Source organism: Orycteropus afer, unplaced genomic scaffold, assembly GCF_000298275.1.
Source record: "Orycteropus afer afer isolate SDZICR_OR568_19922 unplaced genomic scaffold, OryAfe1.0 scaffold00099, whole genome shotgun sequence".
NCBI lineage: Eukaryota > Metazoa > Chordata > Mammalia > Tubulidentata > Orycteropodidae > Orycteropus > Orycteropus afer.
Window position 1 is genome coordinate 5184453 of NW_006921686.1, and position 13314 is coordinate 5197766.

The 13314-nt window shown below is 56.0% G+C and overlaps 1 protein-coding gene across 1 annotated transcript; it reads right to left on the reverse strand.

Annotated features, from left to right (window-relative positions):
• Positions 1-1637: 1637 nt before the first annotated feature.
• Positions 1638-13171, reverse strand: BCL3 (BCL3 transcription coactivator). The gene is made up of 9 exons (XM_007942922.1): positions 12916-13171; positions 10704-10857; positions 4741-4849; positions 4277-4481; positions 4098-4186; positions 3807-3884; positions 3033-3200; positions 2276-2393; positions 1638-1825 (listed from the first exon to the last, which is right to left on the reverse strand). Exons 1-9 carry the CDS (start codon positions 13169-13171, stop codon positions 1638-1640), a joined length of 1365 nt encoding a protein of 454 aa, XP_007941113.1.
• Positions 13172-13314: the final 143 nt, after the last annotated feature.

Here is a 13314-nt window from a genome sequence, read left to right on the forward strand (position 1 = left end):
TTGACCCTCCACCTTACCAAGCATGACATCCTTCTCCAGGGAATGGTCCCCTCTGACAACATGACCAAAGTAGGTGAGATGAAGTCTGGCCATTCTCGCTTCCTAGGAGCATTTCGGCTGCACTTCCTCCAGGACAGACCTGTTAGTTCTTGTGGCAGTCCACGGTACTTTCAGCATTTTTCGCCAGCACCACAACTCAAAAGCATCAACTCTTCTTCGGTCTTCCTTATTCATTGTCCAGCTCTCACATGCATACGAGGCGATTGAAAATACCATGGCTTGTGTCAGGCGCACCTTAGTCCTCAAGGAGACATCCTTGCTCCTCATACCTATTACTATTACCTATTACTTCCCAATAAACCCCACAATCATGAATAGTGTGTGAGCTGCATGCGGCCCTTGCAATGAATTAGTGAACCCAGCAGAGAAGTAGAGCGTGCTGGAGGGACGGTTGCTATCAGAATTGATAAAAACGTTGGAGGACAGCGGCACATCTGACATCTGACCTCTGCCTCGTAGGGATCAGCCTTGGGCTGTTGGTCTTGACCTTCCTCCCATCTGTGAAGTCAGAGGTCACTGGCTGCTGCCAGGCCCCACTGTTTTTCCACATCCTTGTGGAAAGGGCAGCACTATCTGTGACCCCATGGGCCAGGACCACCGGAAGCTGTGTGTGTGGACCTTTCCTGCACTCTGCCCTCTGCACCTCTTCCCTTGGCCAATTTTAACCTGTATCCTTTCATAGGACTAAATTGGGAGTGTGTAACAGGAGTCCCCAGGGGGCAAACGGTTAACTGCTCAGCTACTAACCGAAAGGGTGGCATTTCAAATCCACCCAGAGGCACCTCACAAGAAAAGCCTGGCAAACTGCTCCCCAAAATCCAGCCACTGAAAATGCTATGGGGCACAGTTCTACTCTGACCCACAGGGGGTTGTCCTGAGTTGGAATCCATTTGACCCAACTGGTTATTTTTTTGGGAGAACAGCTTTTGGTGAGTTCTGTGACTCCTTCTTGCAAATGACTGAAACTGGGGTGACCTGGAGGACCCCTGAACTTACAAGCGATGTCAGACGTGAAGGCAGTCTTGGGGACTGGTCCCTCTCTTTGCAGTATGAGACTCACAAAGTCACTCACTGAGTCAGCTGGCTACAGCATACAGCCATGCACCCACCTAAACATGCTCCCCGCGGACCTCCTCCAAGAGGCCCGGCCAAACAAGCGACATGGTACAAAAATAGTTTATTACAAAAGAAATTCAACCAAAATGCCTAATAATTTACATTGCTATTGGTGCCCCCTATGGCCCACCTCTCCTTGTCCATCTAAGTGGAGAGGAGCTGTGTTCCTGGTTCCACCAGCTCTGGGAGGACCAGGAGTGAACATCTGGGTGGAATTCCAGGCAGGGGCCTGGTGCCTGAGAATAACAGGGGGTCAGAGTCCTGGGTCGGGGGATGAGATGAGGGGACAGCTGGTGTCAGAAGAAGGGGCTTATGGGTAGGTTTCTATGTGTCTGTGCAAATCCTGGTCCCAAAGATTGGGGGGGGGGGGCAGAGTGAGATGTTCACAGTTTCCAGGAGGGCCGACCCCACAGTCAGGGAGGCTCCACCTCTTGAGTCCGAGATCTGCCCCCCCGTCCCTCTCAGCTGCCTCCTGGAGCTGGGGAGGGGGCCACGGGCCGGCCGGGAGCTCGGAGGACTCCAGAGAAGGGCAGGAAGGCAGGTGGAGATGAGGGAGGAAGAAAGAAATTGGAGGGGACCATGGGAAATCCAGGGGGGTCCTTGGGAGGAGACTGGGAAGGCGAGGAAGATGGTGATGTAGAAAGAAGACCTGTGGGGAGCAAAGGGGAGAGGTTGGGGAGGCAGTGAGAGACTGGGCCCAGACAGGAGGGGCTGGGGCCCTGGGTGAGGGAGAATGGGACTCAGGGCTGGGAGCTCTGGTGGCACAGTGCCTAAGGCATTTGACTGCTAACCAGAAGGCTGGCGGTCCAAACCCACCAGCCACTCCTCAGAAGGAAGGTTGGGCAATCTACTTCCATAGTGATGCTGCCTCAGAAACCCAAGGAGGGGTCGCTATGAGTCGGAGCTAACTGGATGGGACATAACAAGAAGAAGGCAGGAAGAAGCAGGGGGCCTGCACTCTGGGTGGGTGGTGGGCCTGAGGGAGGAGGGGGCTCAGGGCTGGGACTCCTGGGTCCAAGGGAGGAAGAGGCCAGGGGTAGGCCTCCTGGGTCTGAAGCACAAAGAGCAGAGGCCAGGGGACTGGGAGTGTGGCTCTCACCATTGGAGCTGAGGTGGCTGCCGCTCTCAGGGGAGGTGTTGGCACTCCGCTCAGCGAAGGGCTCTGGTGGTGCTGGGGCAGCTGGCCGCGTGGCCTTCCCCCTCAGGACGTCAACAACCTGTGGGCGGGCGTGTGTGTGGAGTGTCACCAGGAGCTCACCCCTGCCCACAAACCCTTTCATGTCTCTTTGCTGATGGGGTCTGTCAGTGACCTTGTCCTGCATGTGAGGACCTCTCTTTCTGTGTGTGTGACATGAGAAAGTCACTTCCTTCCTTTGTGACTATCTTGTCATTTCTAAATCTCATACTGGCAGGAGTGCCTTCAGGCCCACAAACTCATAGGCCCACTGGGTGACGTTGTTGACAGTGATCATAGAGTTTAATTCCAATTCATCTCGACCCCATGTGTGCAGAGTAGAACCGCTCTAGAGGGTTTTCAAGGCTGTGTGTGGTCTTTCAGACCCAGGACTGTCTTGTAAGGCACCCTGGGTGGGTCAAACTAACAGCCTTTGGGCTAGGTGAGTGCTTTGCCGTTTGCGCCACTCGGCCACGTACGCCTCCTCGTTACCCTCCACGTACCAGCCCGATACACACTTTCACGCACACTTCTGCACACGCATGCCCACTCACCTGTCCTCCGGCAGACACACGGGTGCATACGGGTGCACACGCACCCTCGCACACTCTCACTCCCACAGGCTCCTCCTAGGCCAACGCCTCTCCCTACATGACCCGGCCAACCCCCAGCGCGCACTCACCCGGCGGCTGCCTGCCACCATGAGCGGAGTGTCGTTGTGGCAGTTCTTGAGGCCGCTGTCGGCGCCGCTGCGGACCAGCGTGCGTACGAGCGGGAGGAGCCCGCGACCCGACGCCGAGTGCAGCGCCGAATTGCCGGAGTACATCTGTGCGTTCACGTTGGCGCCGTGCTGCGGGGCGGAAAGGGCGGGTCAGAAAAGGCCAGAATACGCACGACCCGGCCAGACCCGAGGAACAGCTGGGTGGATGGAACGCGGCTCAGTGGGCGGGACCTGTAGGAGGGGCGGGCCGGGGGCGTGGCTCAAGCAGGGGCGTGGTTAGATGTACGACGAGTTGCAGAAGGGCGTGACCTGAGCAAGGGGCGGACGCCAGAACTAGGCGGAGCCAGACAGGGTCGGGGCGGGGTCCTAGAAGGTGGCCCCTAGAACTAAGGACTGGCCACATCGGATTGGTCCAGCGGTGCTGAACCAATCAGGGCAGGAGCTGGCGGACTTGGCCGAAGTAGGGGCGGTAGGAGAAGGGATGGGTTCATGATCCCGGAAGGCAGCGCCGGGACAAGGTCAAAGCCTGCAGATAGGATCAGCAAGGCCATCGCTGGGAGGGGCCTGTGGGGCGTGGTGGGGTCACAAGGTCGCAGTTAAGGGAGTGAATTCAGGGAGTGAGGGGACGAGGCCTGAAGGAAGGCTTGGAACTGAGAAGCAGTCATGAGCCGAAGAACTAGCCAGGGGCTGGGCCAAAGGAGGGTGGGCGAGAGGCCAAGGAGGAGGAGTGCCCACCTGTAGTAGCAGCTGCACCATACTGTGGCTGTTGTTTTCCACGGCGTGGATGAGCGGGGAGCGGCCGCTCTTAATGTCCTGTGGCAGGTAGCAAAGATCTTTGAGCCGCTTCAAGTTCCGCCGGCGGCTGGCAACCCGCCCATCTGGTCCAGCCCGCGTCCTTTTAGGTCCTTCAAGCCCCGCCCCACCCAGGCGCGCTCCCACCCAGGCTCCGCCCACGACCCGCCCCCTTTCGTAGTAAAGCCCCACCCCCTGCTCTTCTTGGCTCCGCCCCAGTCCGTGCATGCTCACCATCGCGTCGATGTCTGCGCCGCGCTCCAGGAGCAGCAGCACGGCTTCGTGGCACTCGGAGTTCACAGCCACGTGCAGGGCGGTGAGGCCTGAGGGCGAGGGAGCCTCAGTCTAAGTCGGTCCCACATGGGCTCAAAGTCCTGGCTACAGCCCCCACTCCTCTCGCGCCCCGTACTCACCGTCGTAATTGCGGGCCTCCAGGTCCACGGTGCCCGGGGCCGCACTGTCCAGCAGGGTCCGCAGGCAGCTGGGACTGCGATGTTCACAAGCCAGGTGGACCGCCGTCTGACCGTAGCGGTCCAGCGCCATGGGGCTGGCGCCGGCCATCACCAACAGCTGAACCATGGGTGGCAGCGTGGTAATCAATGCCAGGTGAAGCGGGGTCTAGGGGATAACGACTGTGAGGGACCCCTGTCCTGCCCTGAGCTCCAGTCCCGCCTACCTCAGAATCGCCAAATTCTGATCCCCCGCAACCGGAACCAGAAGTCTTACCCCACAGCCCGGATTCTGGTTCCCCTTCTGCCTCCTCTCTTGGACCTAGCAGTCCACTCCCAGCCCCCACCTCCCTCAGAGCCAGGAGTCTGGGCCCCCTGCACTGTTCTCTCAGGACCCAGGAGTCCAGGCCCCCAGCTCCTAGGCTTACCTGTCGTAGGTTGTTATAGATGTCTAGCTCTCGTCCCCCATGCTGCAAGAGGCTGACCAGCCGTTGCACAGCTGGTAGGTTGCCCTGCACCACCGCAATGTGGAGAGGCCTGGAGGGGAAAGAATCACAGGTGTCAGGGGCTGGAGTTAATCTCTTGTGGAGTCCAAGATATGTTGGCTTCTTTGGAAATATTAGCAGACTCCAACCACTTCTCCCCGTGCCCTCCATCCTGGTGGAGCAGCCATTGTCTTCTTCCTGGGCTATTCCACCCCCCTCCTCACTGGGCTCCCTGCTTTCACCCCTGCCTTGGTCTGTTCGCTACACTGTCAGAAGGACCCTTTTAAAACTCAGGCCATATCTCTCTTCTGTGAAGAACTGTGAGTGGCTGTGGCCTCCTTGGGTTCCTGAAACACACCAAGCGTGCCTGCCTCCTCGGGCCTTTGCACTGGCTGTTCCCTGTACCTGGAACAGTCGTCCCCCACATATCTGCAGGGTTTATTCTCCTCAAGAGGCCCCCGGGTGGGGCAAACGGTTTGTACTTGACAGCTAACCTAAAGGTTGGTGGTTTGAACCCATCCAGGGGCACCGTGGAAGAAAAGTCCCAGTGATCGGATTCTTTAAAGGTTTCAGCCCAGGAAACCCCATGGAGCAGCACTACTCTGTGACAGCACGAGTCAGAATTGACTCTAGGCAACCAGTTTTTACTGTGTTTTGTTCTCCTAACTCAGGTCTCTGTTAAAATGTTCTGACAGCAGTTCACTTCCCCTCCCCCCTTACCTGGCTTGATTTTCCCCTCACATTATTGCCTGGCATTGTATCATTTACTTATTTCCTGTCTGAAGCTCCCCTAGTAGAATGTCAGTTCCACCAGGGCAGAGGGTTGGGTCATACTTGGTTTGCTACTCAGTGCCTAGGACAGCGCCTGCCAGTGCCATCCAGTCAATTCCGACTTAGAGACCCCTACAGGACAGGGTAGAACTGGCCCATCGGGTTTCACTGCTGTCAGTCTTTGCAGAAGCAAAGCCCAAACCAAACCCATTGCCATCTAATAGATTCCAACTCACAGCGCCCCTAGAGGACAGAGTAGAACTGCTCCAGAGAGTTTCCAAGGCTGTCAATCTTCACAGAAGCAAAGCTCAAACCAAACCCACTGCTGTGGAGTCAATTCTGACTCACAGCGCCCCTAGAGGACCAGAGTGGAACTTCCCCAGAGGGCTTCCAAGGCTGCCAATCTTTTTATTATATACTTTTTAAATTGTGATTTGGGTGAAAATTTACAGAGCAAATACAGCAGTTCAAGGCTGTCAATCTTTATGGAAGCAGACTGCCACATCTTCTTCCCGTGGGGTGGCTGGTGGGTTCGAACCACCAACTTTTTGTTTAGCAGCCAAATGCCTTAACCACTACACCACCAGAGCTCCTCTGGCACCCACTGTATAGGTGCTCCCTGAACACGTGCTAGAGAAGTTTTTCCATCCCAGCGATCACTGTGGCCGGTGGCCATGAGCCTACCCATCTCTGGACCAATTTTCTCATCTGTGAAATGAACGGGGATGAACTACCCACTTTCATGGTCTCAGCTTCCACTCGAGAGACCCAAGGACTGACTATGTGTGTGGACAGAGTGCTTGAAAGGGAGCTGGGGACTGAGATGCGGCATGGTTATGACCCCTGGGCTGCTCAGCCCAGATCCCCCATCAGAACTGAAGGACTCGCGGCCTCAGCTTTTGAAATGAGAGCAGCTTGGCCAAGGCCACGCCCCAAGGCGGGGTGGGCAGCAGCACCCACAGCTAATATGGGTACATAAGGCCCCAGGCGGCCAGGCCCCAACTCTGAAGGCCATCCCTCCTTCAGGGTTCTCTGTGTAACTTTCTGCTGGCCTCCCAGAGACCCCAACCTCCCTCCAAACAGTCATTCCAAGCCTAAGGCAATCTGGGATGATTGTATGTGTTCATGAGCGCGTGTGTGCATGGACACGCGTGCACGTGGGCCAGGACCTCAGAGGCCACGGCACCACACTGATGATGTTGTTGTTTGCCATCGAGTCAACCCGACTCTTAACGACCCCTCCTTGGGTTTCCAAGGCAGTATCACTTATGGAAGTAGGTTGCCCAACCTTCCTTCCAAGGAGTGGCTGGAGGATTTGAACCACCAGCCTTCTGGTTAGCAGTCAAGTGCCTTAGGCACTATGCTACCAGAGCTCCACACTGATGATGGCTCGCAGCAAAAAGCTTTGCTTTAAAGTTCGGAAAGTTACTACATCAGCTGCTTTGTTGGTTCTTAAAATTGTCCAGCTTTCGAATCTACATTTTAAACCAGTTCCCTAGATGATTCTGATGGAACCTCAGATATCCTGCAGGCCAGAGGGCGCCTGGGGGCAAGTGGACCAGGGTTTCAAATGGGGCAAAGTCAGGGGGTCCTTTGGAACCTCAGTTTCCTCCTCGGTTAAGATGTAGCCCCTAGGTGTGGCATAGTGCCTAAGGCACTTGACTTCTAACCAGAAGGCTGGCGGTTCAAACCCACCAGTCAGTCCTCGGAAGGAAGATGGTGCAATCTACTTCCATAGTGATATCGCCTCAGAAACCCAAGGAGGGGTCGCTATCAGTTGGCTCCGACTCGCGGGCAGGGAGTGGGTGGGTAGGTGGTGAAAATGGTTTGCGCTGAACCTTTCGGGTTGATAGTGAGAATCTGCTGGGCTGTGCTGCTGAAGAAAGGCCTGGCGATCGTCTCCCCAAGAGAACCCTATGGAGTCTACTGTGCTACATGGGGTCGCCATGAGTGGGAACTGACTCCACGGCAATGGATGTTGTTTTGTTTTTAGTTAAAGTATAGCCCACAATAGCGTCCACCTCCCCTGAAAGATTATGGCAAGTGAAACAAGGAACCTGGATCCTGACTGGTGAAAACCAAACGCACAAAGGAAATGCTGGGGGAAGACCCGGACCTGGGCGGGGTGGGGGTGGGGTCCCTAGGAAGGACTCCCTCTCCTCCCGGCATCTCCCACGACGCCCGGCCTGGGTCCCTCCCGGGGCGGGTGGGGTTAAGTGAGGGCAGAGGGAAAATGATTTCAGAGAAACGGTCCAGGCCCGAGTTCCCATAAACGCGCGGGCCGCAGGGGGTGGGGCGGGGCTGGAGGAAGTGGGGACGGGAGGGGCGGACCAGCCCTCGGACTTCCAGTAACAGGTCTGCGGGGCGGGGCTCCGCTTCCTGCTCCCCGGGGAGGGAAGCCTGTCCGCCGGAGAGCGACCCCGGTTACCTCGGGCACCCCGGTTTACACCCCCGAATGGGAGGGAGGGAGGAGCCCAGGGCGAGGAGATACGGCTCCCCTGGGGAAGAAAACCTCAATCCTCCATCCTTAGGCCCCTCTGGAACCCCAACCCTCAGGATTCAGACTGGCTCTTTATCTCCCATATCCTGGCATCCCCCAAAATCTCTCGAGACCCAGGAGTACAACACCCCAACTCTTCTTTGGGGATGGGGACTTGAGACGCAAACCCCTCTGAGCGCTGTGTTCCCAAGCTGTCCCCTTACCCTGTTCCTGGCCAGGAATCCAGTGCCCCAATCCTTGTCCCTTCGGGGGCACAGACTTCCAGGCCCCTCGCAGGGCCACCTCCACAGCAGAACGACCACAGCTGCACGTGGCCCATGCTTGCTTTAATGATCTGCTGATGGCTCACTCAATTCTTACTTTTTGAACAAGGGACCCTACATTATCATTTTGCACCAAGCCCCACAAATTAAATAGCTGGTCCTGTGCATAGGCCCCCTCTGAGGCCCTCCTCACATTTCTTGCCCCCTTGGGGATCAAGGAATACAGCACCCCAACCTCTGCCTCTGAGATTCAGAACATGTCCCCAACTTCTCCAGTCCCCCAGTGTCTGACCTCTGAAGGGTGTGTGTGTGTTCAGATGCCCTGAGACTCTTATTCCCTTGAAGACCTAGAAGTCCAGCCTCCCAACCCTTCTTTGCTTCTTTGGGGGCCCAGACAAGGTCCCAGCCCTCTCCTCCCCCGCCATCCCCCCAAGCGTGAAGTGGAGCTGAGACGCACATAGAATGGGGCTGGGACAGCCACCCATTCCGGTAAAGTCTAGGCCCCAGCGGAAGGGGTTAAGGTTAGAGGGAGCGCCAAGAGGGGGAGGCTGCGAGTGAGTGACGGGCTGCTGACGTGGGGGGGGAGGCAGAGCAGCTGGGCTGCGGTCAAGTTCAGCGGGTAGGGATTTCCCCCACAGGCAGCTGAGGCAGAAGTGTTTGCATTGGGGGGGGGAAGACGGGTGGGGCGCAGGCGAGGGCTGGAGTCTGCATTCACGGGCTGCAAACAAGTCCAAAACAAGTCACCCCTAAGGACACGTACACATGAAGCCCACTCTACGGATGACCCCAGAGCCCCAGAGGTATGGAGGCCGTTGGGCTCAGAATCTGTGGTACTTTCTCCTGCTGGGGTTCTCTGTTCAAACACCCCCCACTCCTGTGTTTTGAGCTCCTACTGTGTGCAGGCCCTGTTTTTTGCACCACAAAGGGACATCATTGCATGGAACCCTAATTATGGTAGGACTGTTAAAAGCCCCAATTTCCAGATGGGAAACTGAGGCACAGGGAGGTGAAGTCACTCAGTGGGCCAGTGATAGAGCCCTGTCCATCCTTATCTGTGGTTTCCAGTCTTCGACACCAATTCCCAGGCAGGCCCTTTCTAGAAATAATCTCATCTCATTTCTTCCTCACAGAGACCCTCACACACTTTGGGTTCTCCCCCCCCTTTTTTTTTTGGCAGCGGGGGAAACGGAGGCACAGAGGGGAGAGAAAGTAACCAGCTGAAAGTCAAACCTTGCTAGATTCAATAATAATAATTGTGATGGTCAAGTGTATTGATAATATGAGGCTAAACCCTCCCTGCAGGATTTCCCAGCAGCTTCGTGAGAACTAGCATGGTTTCATACAGGCGGTGGGTTTGAACCACTAACCTTCTGGTTAGCAGTCAAATGCCTTAGGCACCATGCCACCAGAGCTCCTTAGATAGCCATTAAAAAAAACCAAACAAACCCACTGCTGTCAAGTTGATTCCTATTCATAGCCACCCCCATTTGGATTTCCAAGGCGGTAAATCTCTACAGAAGTAGATCGCCCAGTCTTGCTTCTGTGGAGTGGCTGGTGGGTTTGAAACACCAACTTTTTGGTTAGCAGTCAGATGCCCTAGGCACTGTGCTACCAGAGCTCCTTTCGATAAACCATGGGGGCTGTGAAATCAGTTTGGGGGGGGTCTTCAAATTAATTCAGTGGATTGTGGCCAGCAGGGGAAAAAAAAAAAAAAAATGAAATACACCAGAATAGAGAGATCCAAGTAGATCCTGTGTCGTTAATGAAGATTTTTTTGTGGGCCATTTTTACTCCAGGTACATGTGGGGAGGTGGTGTATGTGCACGCTGGATTAGATATAAAATAGTAGTGAGAATAAGAAACCCCACTAAGTACTCAAGGAAGTCCAGGACCATGCACATAGTTAAGCGCTGGTCTACCAGCCCAAAGGTTGGTGGTTCGAACCCACCCAAAGGCATCTCAGAAGACAAGCCTGATGACAGTCGGGTTCCTTGAAAACCCTCTGGAGGAGCTCTACTTTGACTCCTGGGGTTGCCAGGAGTCGGAACTGACTTGATGGCAACTCACAACAACATTGAGCATTTACAAAAACCAGGCCAGGCCAGTGCTAGAAGCCGGATAGGATTAGAGTAAAATGTATTTTTCACTATAAATTGTGATCAAAAACTGGAAGCCTCTGGCTCTGAAAATAGTCCTAGGAAGGAACTCTTCTCAGGGCACCCATGTCACCCAGCCAGCAGTAGAGACAGGATTCTAACTCGGGTCCTGGTAACACAAAAGCCCAAGCTGAGTGCCCCTGTGTGGTGCTAGGTGAGGTGGGTGAAGGCCTGGCCTCCTCACCCACCCTCCATTAGTGAGGGACTCTCACTTACGTGTCTCCGTCCTCATCCGCACGGGTGGCCATGGTGATGTCAGCCGACAGGGGGTGTTCCATCGAGCACATGATTGGGTACAGAGGGGCAGGCAGGCTTAGCAGAGGATAGGGGGTGCCCAGAGGTGGAGTGGGGTACAGGGACAGTAGATGTCCTAGGGAAGGAAGGACAGAGAAGGGACAGGGGTGAGGCCAGGCCCAGGGGCCCTTCACCCATTCCCCACCTCCTGGCCTTGGCTATTACAGTATAGTCTGTCCTTTGTCCCCACTTTCTCTGCATATCATATGTGTGGGTGCCTCAAAGGCCAGGACAAGGCCAAGACAAACCCCTTTTCCCCACTGGAGTCCTCTGGGCTCTTACCCACCGCCCCCAGTACTGGTCACCTTCTTTGTCACTTAACTGAACACTGTCTCCTGCTAGACAAAGAATTCCTTAAGGGTGCAGACTGAACCCCAACATCATCCAGCAGGGGGATCCCAGGATCTAGCTGCTAAGTGAATTTGTGGCCAAGGGAGATGAAGGATGGATAGAGATGGCTCCTAGCCAACCAACACCAAACAGACCAGCATAGAGGGTGAAATTAACACCAGGTAGCTACACTCCTCAGAGGGATCAATCCTGGGAGAACAGAAGGGCGGTGTCTGCACAGGGAGACAGCTCAGGGGGCAGGAATGCATGGGAAAGAAGGACACAGGGAAGAGGTAGCCGCAGGGAGGAAGTGGGAAGAGAGCTGTTCCATTGTGGGAACTGCAGTCAATATCATGAAACAAAATGTGTATGAACTGCTGTACGGAAAATGAATTTGCTCTGTCAACTTTCACCCAAATCACAATAAAAATTTGATAAAAAAAAAGAATGGATGGAAAGCCAGGTAAGGAGTGTACGGTAAATGTGTAGAGAGTTTGGGAGGAGGGTCGGGTCAGAGGGAGCGGCATCGGAAGCCTGTCCAGATACAACAGTTGGAAAGGACCATAAAAAAAAACAAAAAAAAAACCCCAAACCTGTTGCCATTGAGTCCATTCCGACTCATCCACGGTGGCAGTCAAATTCACGCTCACCCACCCCACAGATGAGGACAACTGAGGTCCAGGTTCTCACCCAGGACATGGGAAAGGGTGGGGAGGTGGCAGGCTTCCTGAAGCCCAGCCTGAACCTCCATCTGCTGCACTCTGATGAAGTGGAAGGTGCAAAAAACCAGGTGAATGTCTGGGGGGCAGGGAAGAAATCTGGGCTCCCTGCAGCTTTTGGGGTCACTTGGGGATGAGGAGGTGGGCACAGTAGGAGATGCCCTTTCTTGAGATCAGAGTCGGAGATGGGACAGGGAGACTGGTGTGTGACCTCTGCTATTCCTTTACCCCTGGGGACCATCCATTCATGGATCCTCAAATTTCCGGGTTCCTGGGTTCCTGCATATCCAACGCCAGGCCTTAGGGCCCAGGGGCCTTTGCCTGGAGGCCCTGAATCCTTCATCCTGGCCCCAAATCCTTGAGTCCCAGAATCCCCCAGTCCAGCCCCCTATCCCTATCATCCTCCATCCCCAGGCCCGGTCCTCGGGGGCCCCAGATGGGGCCCTGATCACTGTGATCAATGGGTGCCCAGAGCCCTGTTTTTCTGCTCCTCTGGCTCCCTGGGACCCCCAGTTTCTGAGTCCCTGAAACTCTGGTCTGTTTTCTTGGACCCTTGTCATCCAGGGAGTACTCAGAACCCACACTCTGCTCTCCTAATTTCTTATGCCCTCTGATATCTCGGTTCTGAGATGTTGACATCCCAGGACCTCTAATGTCTGTCTGCTTAGAACCCCAGTCTGTTCCCCTGATTCTTTCTGCCCCCACATACTGATCCCAGGAACCCCAGTTTCTTGTGTCCAGGCCCTGAACCCTCAAAACCCTAGATTATGAGCCTTGCAATCTTGTAATTATGGGGCCCCCATATCTGTGTCCTAGGACCCCAGCCTCTACCTTCTGACTCCCCAAGACACCGATATGAGCCCCCATATACGTATGGCTAAGCACTGCCGCTTGGTTCCCCACATCTGTGCGGCAGGACGGTAGGCTCTGCCCCCTATCTCCCTGGGACCTCCATGTCTGGGTCCGTGGGACCTTGCATTCCGTCCCTGGGACTCCAATACTTGTCCTGAGCTCTGTCCCCGGCTCTGGGGGACCCTCAGCCCTTTGTAGCCCTCACCCAGCCCCTATTCGCAGGGTCCACTCACCCGGGTAGTAAAGCGCCTCAGGCCGGTGCAGGCCGTGCGGGGGTGCGGGGACTACCGGCGCCTCCGGGCCTCCGCATAGAGACTCGGTGGGGACTCCGGGGCCCGTGGCTGCTTGGGGGGTAGCGGGGTCCGGGGAGGACGCGCGCAGCGGACGCTTGCGGAGCGGCAGCGCGGCGCCCGGGGGTCCCGCGGCCTTGGGCCGGGTGCGCAGGTCCACGGGCCCCTCGTCCATGGCCCCCGAGGGGCATCGGGGCATGGGGCCGCCGGCGACGGCGGCCGAGCGGACGGCCGGAGCGCGGCACGGGAGGGTGGTTTAGCAGGGCGCCGGGACTTCCCCTGCCGCCGGCTGAACTGAAGGGACTTTTGTCCGCCGGGGCGGTGCCGGCTGCCTGCCTCCCC